This window comes from Rhagoletis pomonella, unplaced genomic scaffold (assembly GCF_013731165.1).
Source record: "Rhagoletis pomonella isolate Grant_MI unplaced genomic scaffold, Rhpom_1.0 Rhpom_scaffold_00003, whole genome shotgun sequence".
In the NCBI taxonomy this organism is placed as follows: Eukaryota; Metazoa; Arthropoda; class Insecta; order Diptera; family Tephritidae; genus Rhagoletis; species Rhagoletis pomonella.
Window position 1 is genome coordinate 100,766,727 of NW_023458557.1, and position 8,292 is coordinate 100,775,018.

Genomic DNA, 8,292 nt, shown 5'->3' on the forward strand with positions numbered 1-8,292 from the left:
GCTGTACCAAGGCCAACAACTGTGCCAAGCTTGGGAGAAATTGGTGGAGCGGTTACCAAGATATACACATGTAATCATAAGTGGGCTACGCGAATTTTCCAAAAATTTATAATATTCTTATTTTTCGTCTAAAAATTATTGTAAATATAAATTTTTTGTGAATAATCTTCAGTAGTTACTAAAATATCGCAGTTTTCGTATTTCTGAAAACTACCGTTATATGGGAGCTAGGCGTGGTTATTGTCCGATTTGGCCCACTTTCAATACCATCCATCAAGTTTCGTTAAGATATCTGAATTTTTACTCGAGTTATCGTGTGCAAAGCCGGACGGACAGACAGTCACCGCTTAATCGATTTCTCTTTTCATTCTGATCATTTATGTATACATTGGTCTGTATCTACCTATCTCGATTCGTTACAAAGAACCGTTATGTGAACAAAGTTATAATACCCAGTCCGCACGGGTATGAGAAAATATAAAAATAACTGCCATGTACACTTTGTTTGGAAATGGCGGACGGATTTAAAATTGAATAAATATCGAACAGCTTATTGCTGATTTCCAACTACCAGAAAAATTATCAAGCTCCCGTCACGATACTTCAGTAGCCGGTAAACCGATGATAAAAGAATAGAATCTTATGCAAACAAAATGCGTGGGGAAGAATTACTGAATACCGAATTACCGAGTACCAAGCTCGGTGTGAAGGCCCCTATTTTCAATATCCTGCTTTTCTGTGTCAAATACAATAATTTTACCGAGTAAAATTTTTGAAAAAGTAACTTAATATATAATATCTAGAGAATACGTTAACCGATTGAAGCAAACGATGTATCAGATTATAGGTTATACAATTTAGTATCTCGCGTTCATATGTTATTTTGTCACAACATTTCAAATCGCCGATATATTTTGAAAGAACACTCAAAAAATAATCTTTTCTCATACATACAAATTTTTAGTATCTCGTTAATTCAGTAACCAAGTGAATTAACTTAAAAAGTGACCCGAGAATTATTTCAAACGGTTTGGCTTTTTCATGTCCGTGCTATATTTATAGGGCCATACGTGTAGTTAAACCTCGATTTAGATAGTTCTCAAAATTATAGTTAACGACGTCAATGCGACCTATTCTGGATATGGTATAGTTTGATAGTGAATTGAGTACTTACATATGTAGATTCACTAAATATGAATAAGTGGAGCCACATCCAATTTTAGTATATTATTGAATTAATTTAATTTAATATATCATAAAAATTCCACAAAGTTATTTGATAATTCACCACAGTAGCACAAATAAGAGACACTGAGATAAAACTTAGTAAAATTCCAAGTAATTTTTTTGAAGGTAGCTGAAATAGGTAACGCTCCCGCATTATCTTGCTAATATTTTTAGTTATTTATAATATTATGGAAAAATTTTCGTTGAAGAAAGCTATGGATGCATTTATCGATCGATCGATTGATCGATTAGTAAGACTTACTAAAATAAAGGCCAGATATATAGCTATAGACTCACAATTATTATAATAACGCAATGATGGAATTCCATCATTTACAGGCAAAAATATTTTAAATAAATTTTTTTTTACAAAAATACCTGTTTTGACAACAAAAGTCTATTTTTACATAGTATTCGTAGACTTAAGTATATCAAACCAAGGCATAACAAGGTAGAAGTGATTTCGACATTTCTCTCTTTTGAACTGCGACTATAATGTCAACTCTTAACCCTATACAATTCAAAATTTTAATTTTTTAATTTCAATTTTCAATTTTGAGCTGTGCGACTGATTATAAATACATACATACAAAAATAAAATGAAAAGGAATTACGAGCGGTGCGCTCTGTGCGGCAAGAGCCAGGACAACAAACTTGTGCGTTATTTTAAACCTCCTAATTGTCAAGTGAAGCGACAGCGGTGGGCAAGTAGCTGCGGTGTTCCATTAGGAGACTCTTCGCGTGTGTGCGAAAACCATTTTAGTGGGCAGTGACTTTATTTGTTGCCCATCACAGCCGAGTATTTCCAAGCGAACGCGTTTGTTCCCAGGTGCAGTACCTCTACCATACAATGCCTCAATGCTTAAGTTATCTGAAGTGTCGGCCGTTCCTGAGGTGTCTGTAGGGACGAAGTTGTTGATGAACAGACCCAAACTGAGTAAGTCTGCCATAAACAAGCACGACCGGATCCACGAGTACATTAACATATACATATAAGCAAACTCCATGATACAATTTCCTTCCACTAAATTTACCGCTTTAGATCACCATTTACTGTTATAAATTCGACGTTCTGGTTCTTAACATCCCTTTTCCTTTTTTCATAATGCCATGTGAAAATAGTCGAATTTTTACTTTTCATACATAGCTGGATTTATCATACGGAAATTAAGCATTACTGAATATGAAGAGAAAATCTCCCACTCATATACATGGATAGACCAAATTTCAAATGGTGGTATGATAAAACCTAAACCAGAGTTCCTTGTGGACGTAAAGAAACTGGAAGTAATTTTTAATAAATTTATTGGAAAGGAATTTCGCGTTGCAAAAATTTAATTGCTGATTTATTGAAGTTAAGTTCCGATGTAAATTTAGAAGAAAGAATCAAAATTTTTTTTTTTAATGTCGAATATACTCTAGAATTAAGTATTTGAATAAAAAAATAAATGCTCAAAAACATTGGGCTAATAAAAACAAGAAAATTGCCAAAACGGGTTTATAAATAATTGTGTTTCATTTAGTGTGTAATTTTTAGTAAGTATGCATTTCAACATTTACATACATTAAACGAAAATACAAAAACTAAAATGAAGCCGATTTTAATGTGATTTTAAATATCTCCATATTTACAAAAACTTTCATTTCATAGATATTGAATTTTATCAAATATGGTGCATGCATAACAAAGGGTTAATTTCTTTGTTTACGTTTTTTGACATTACAGTCAGGTATGAGAGAGCTCGACTGAATTGTCACTTCTACCTTGTTGAATATGCCTTGTATCAAACCATGATACAAAAGAGAAGGTAGTTTCAATAAACAACTTTTGACGGATAGTAAAATTTTTTGAAGTTTCATAAATTGTGAGTATTCTCAATGGCCTTGCCCCTTTTATAAAAACAATAAATCGGAGTATTTTCTTTCCCATGTTTATACCAATTTTACACAATTTCAAATCAAAATTATCAGAGCATGGTATTTTTGTGTTCTTTTTTTTTATAATAAAAATCACGAGCGCAATATGTGTTTATGTTTTATATTGAATGCGATTTAATAATCTAATTATTATTATAATATGGGTATTTATGGAAACGCATAAATGCCTCGTAACCGCGTAAACATCGTATATAAATCGATTTTCCATACAAAATTAAGCAAGTTTACGAGGTTTAAATGGTAACGAGGCATTTAGGCGTTTAGATGAATCGCCCTAATATTTTAATTTAATTTTAAATTTACTTTTAAATTTCACATCAGATATTGCAAAAAAAGGCTTTGTGGTAAGCAATTGAATTTGGCTTTTACAGTCCACCCTCCGATAAGCAATTAGCATAAGTATAATTTTGATGACTTTCTTAATGCGTTCGGAAAGCTAGTGTCATCAACCTCATTTTTGAAAGTATGTATTAATTTTCATGCTCTTCATATTCCAAATCTTTGAGTAGACTATGAAATCTTCTGCTTAAAAAAAATATATTACTTGTAATGATCAGAGTAGCATGAATTTGATGAAATGTCATAATTTTATTAAAAGTCAAATGGTTAGCAACAACAACGAATGTCATTGAATGGAACTACCTTCTTTTTTGTATCATGTATCAAACTATTATTTCCTTTTTTGTTTGAGTTCGAAACTCCCATATTTATTTGCATAAGCAGTTTTTCCTACGGTGATGGAAAATAGAGGTTTGCCAATTTTAGCTACCGAAAATGCTCCTATATTTACAATAATGCGCAAACTCAAGCCAATTTGACAAAGCTGAGGGTATATTCGGAATCAGCACCTTAAACACACCCTAGAAATAAGAATACTGTTCTTGCCTTCTTTCGTCTGTAGATCAGCGAATTAATCAATAGAACAATATATATGTTCGTTGAAAAAAGCTAACTTTAAGAGAAACCCTAAACTACAAAACTGCCTGGTTTAATGGTTTAATTCTCTATTTTAAAAACCAAACTGTTTTCCTAAACCTTGAATTCGTAACAAGGATTCGTATTATCTGACCAGTGTGCTTTGTTTCACTTGGTGGTCGATGCGCGGGCTCTTGCGTTTCAAATAAAATGATAATATTTTATAGGCTTGTAATTGGCCATATAAAAATAAGTCGATATACTGATGGAATTATTAATAATCCTAAAAATGTTCTTATTCAATTTAAAGATAAATTGAAGATTCTTGATGAAGGGTCAAATACTGAAAATAAATTAGCTATCATTTTCAATTTAATGATTTAGTTGATTTTTGTGAAATCTGAGCTTTAGGAGATTTAGGAATTATTGAACAATAATTTATTATTCCAAATAAAATAAAAGTATTTGAAAAAATAATAAATAAGCTCTCTTATCACTATTACAAAAGGATTAAATTAATATAAAAATTTCGACCCCTCCTAATGTATATGTATATTTTGTTTTATTTTTAAAATTTGAGGCAACTTTCCAAGGTAAAATTGGAGGATATTTAAATTTTTTGTTATGCCTATCGATAAACAATGTTCTACATAACAACACAAAAAAAAAGTATAAACCCTAAAATAGTACACTGTGCAGCGCATGCACGTGTTTGCAAAATGATGACGAAGTGATTTGGAAAAGGATAGGATAGGAAAAAATCTGCATTTTTGATTAAAGAACACAAAAACAAAATCATTCGATTACTGTCGTAATACAAAAAATGCTAATTTTTTTCAAAAATTTTTTGCCTTAAGATGCTAAATTTTTTAATGTATATAAAATTTGGAAACAATAAAATTTCTATTTCCCTAAAGAACTTAAATTCCAAAAATGAGAGTTGTGCCTCGATATTCTTCAATTCTGGGGGTGGTAGCCGGCAAATTACAAAAATTTGATTTGCCTGTATATTTTTGGACCACTCTAATGTACAATGCGCCTACATTAGAATATACATATAGCCAGTAGTACGTAAAACCAAATTTACGCGATAGGTTTACTTATGAGGTAATACAAATTACAGCTTTTGAAGTATTCATTCATTAATAAAAACCGCATAAATCATAAACCCAAGATGCGCTTAGCCCCCCAACCCGAGGTGAAGCTGTGACGCTTAACTACCGAGTGAGTCAGGTTTCATTGATATACGTATTTGTAGCATTGAGAGTAAAATTTAACGACTGTGACGACTGTGACAAACTGACAGTCACCTGAAGCAAATCAACGCAGCTAATGGAACGTCAGATCAGAAGAATTGGCTGCCTCAATGTCAGTTGAGCTGAAGGTGAGACTGTGTGGCGGACACTTCACACACGCTCCAGATAAGACAATCTAGAAGCTTAAGTATCAATACGCCCGACATATAAATAGATTAAAACTTGCTAGCAAATTGGCATTCAACGACTAGAATCGGTTGAAAGTAAGTCAAAGCGTAGCAACTGAAACCTTACAAATATATAAAGCGGGGTAGATACACTCTTATGCAGAAGCAGAAGTTACCCTCCAAATCGCACACGTTTAAAATAGTGCTTGGATTACAAAAATAAAACTAAAATCATTTAAAATAAGGCTTAGAAGCAAAAGAAGACACAAACCAAAGTGAAGCTCCGGTTGTGTCTGTTCGAAAGTGAAAGTTTTGCAATCAAGCTGAGTCCGTTTATTTAAAACCGGTTAGGAAAATGACGTCGACGCTTAGCAGTCTACTACAGACTTTGGGTCTCAACACCTCATCTAAAAAGGCAGTAGCAACACCACCCAATACAGCGCTGCATAAATCCTTTCCCCAGGAGTCCAGCTACGGCGTTCTTCCACATAGACTCCCCGAAATAACGCTCTCCCTGGTCGCGCAACACGATGAATACACCGACTGTTGGATCGTCATTTACGATCGCGTCTACGATGTCACACAATTTCTGCGCGATCATCCCGGCGGAGAGGATATCATAATGGAGCATGCAGGACGCGATGCTACTCTGGCCTTCCACGGGACTGGTCATTCACAGTCGGCAATCGACCAGCTGGGCGAGTATCTGATTGGTGAACTGCCAGCGAAGGAGCGTATCTTCCGAAATGACAATGCAAAAGTGTTATCTATTGGAGTACCGCAGTGAAAGCGCACAGTAAAATCAAAAGAAAAGTAAGGAGAGGTACACAAGTGAAAGCACTCAGAGGAGAGGGAATAGCAAATCACACCGCATAGCACAAAATTTGTTTGAACTGAGCTTCTATGCAGAATAATGCTAATATTCGAGCTTGGCATCACCATATTCACACATGACAAGTGTGCACTTTTAAACGACCGGCGAGTGAAGCCAAAACCTTATCAGCCAGTGACGACTTACAACTACGCATTAGTTAAACAAATCACACTGAACAAATTATAAAATACAAATTACAGTGAAGGCGAGGTACCGCCTTAAAAATATACTAGATAAGTAAAAGCTTTAAAGATTATATTCACTGATGTACATACATATGTATGTATATAAGGGTGTCCGACAATCCGAATTTTTTATCCAAACCCGGGTTTCGAGTTATTCGAACAACCCAATTTGAAAAAAAAGTCATTTAGTTTTTAAATTCAGAAAAAAACCTAGTTAGAACCGATATTTGCTTTAAATTTTTTTCGTTTGCTTAACGCTTACAGTTAGTAAGAAACGAAAGCCAAATATGGAATACAACGATTAAAATTAGGTATGGCTTTGATTTAAAACTACGTCAACTAAATTGATTAAGTTAAAAGTTACTCGAATTTGGACAAATAGTAAAAAAAACAAATAATAAATACATATATAAAAGTTCAGGGATTAAATGATTTTTTTCTTAGTTGCTAAAAACCTATATTTGGCTTTTTACAAGTATTTTTTAAAACATTTATTTCATTCAACTGTTTGCTCTACGGGTCTTTAATACTTTTTTTTATCTACTTAAATCTTTTCGTGAATCAAACTCCCACCGGAAACAGATGTGGTAGAATATGAATAAAAGTGTTATTGCGAAAAATTACTTTAAACTGCAATTTGCATGGCTTTTTGACCGAGATTTCTTTGACTAATTTTTATTCAACTTATCTATGTGAAAAATGCTCATTATTGCATTTAAATAAAAAGTAAATCGAAATTAAGGGGAAACTAGTGTGGTAATTCTGCGGATATTTTAAATAAACGCACATTTAATAACTTTAGTGTCAACGCTTATCATCTTCTACGTACATAGTTGCATTTTTGCAAGTGCATTAAAGCGAATGGAGCCAAACAAAATGTTCTCTAGTTGATTTCAAAGCACTTTGATTTGTTCCATTTTTAAAATCATACGTATACGATACCAAAAAATGTTTCGAGGTTTCAAGAAAGAACACAATATAATAAATTTACAGTGAATTTTAGTATGCAGTTGTATAAAAATTCCAGATGAAAACTCGTTTTTACGATGACAAAACTCCGGTTTTATCGATATTCCAAAAATCACGATTTCAAAAAGTCTGCCCAAAATTTTTGGGAAAACACCAGCTAAAACCCGTTTGTAAAAACCAAGTCAATCGCCCTATTGTATTTGATCGAACATCGGTTGATCAAACAACAGCACTCAAAAACAGAAATTCCAATCAACTTTTATTTATGTACATACTATACATGCAATTACATGAACCGGAACAACATAGGCACGTGCGCTTGCATTGCTACCATGTTAAACATATTCCTACATTCTATTTAATGCTTCTATATGTGGAAACTTAATAACTTAACTTAGGAACTTAGAACCACTTCAATTAAAGCACCTAACACCAATGACACCCAATAACTTTACAGCTTTCCGCTCTGGGTGGAAATTATTATTCTGTGAAAACTTTAAGTGGATACTTCACATACAATGACGATTCTGAAAGGATAAGTTGAGCACTTTGCTCTAAAACATAATCTTTTGATAAACAAATACATATGATTATCTCTTACTCACAATAATTATAAATTATAAATTATAATTTACTTGCTCGATGTTTATGGAAAAGCCTTTAATGATCTAAAATCGCTTAAGGTGGTAAAACGAAATGATAAAGTAAAAAACTAAAATTATCATTGAATTTTTAATTTTCACTTCACCATTTCATAGAAC

At 33.0% G+C, this 8,292-nt stretch overlaps 3 protein-coding genes across 8 annotated transcripts in view; 2 read left to right on the forward strand and 1 right to left on the reverse strand.

Annotated features, from left to right (window-relative positions):
- LOC118735986 overlaps positions 1-8,292 on the reverse strand; it is a 370,373-nt gene that overhangs the window by 124,901 nt on the left and 237,180 nt on the right. The gene's annotated exons all lie outside the window — the stretch shown is intronic.
- LOC118735988 (class E basic helix-loop-helix protein 22) overlaps positions 1-8,292 on the forward strand; it is a gene marked incomplete at its 3' end in the record, with an annotated part of 48,714 nt that overhangs the window by 25,176 nt on the left and 15,246 nt on the right.
- LOC118735989 (cytochrome b5) lies at positions 5,412-8,286 on the forward strand. Its single transcript, XM_036466084.1, has one exon. The coding sequence runs from the start codon at positions 5,859-5,861 to the stop codon at positions 6,288-6,290; it is 432 nt and encodes a 143-aa protein (XP_036321977.1). The 5' UTR covers positions 5,412-5,858; the 3' UTR covers positions 6,291-8,286.

What these genes read in the sequence shown, in the direction of transcription:
- LOC118735989 (XM_036466084.1), top strand. Translation starts at nt 5,859, where the DNA reads ATGACGTCGACGCTTAGCAGTCTACTACAGACTTTGGGTCTCAACACC.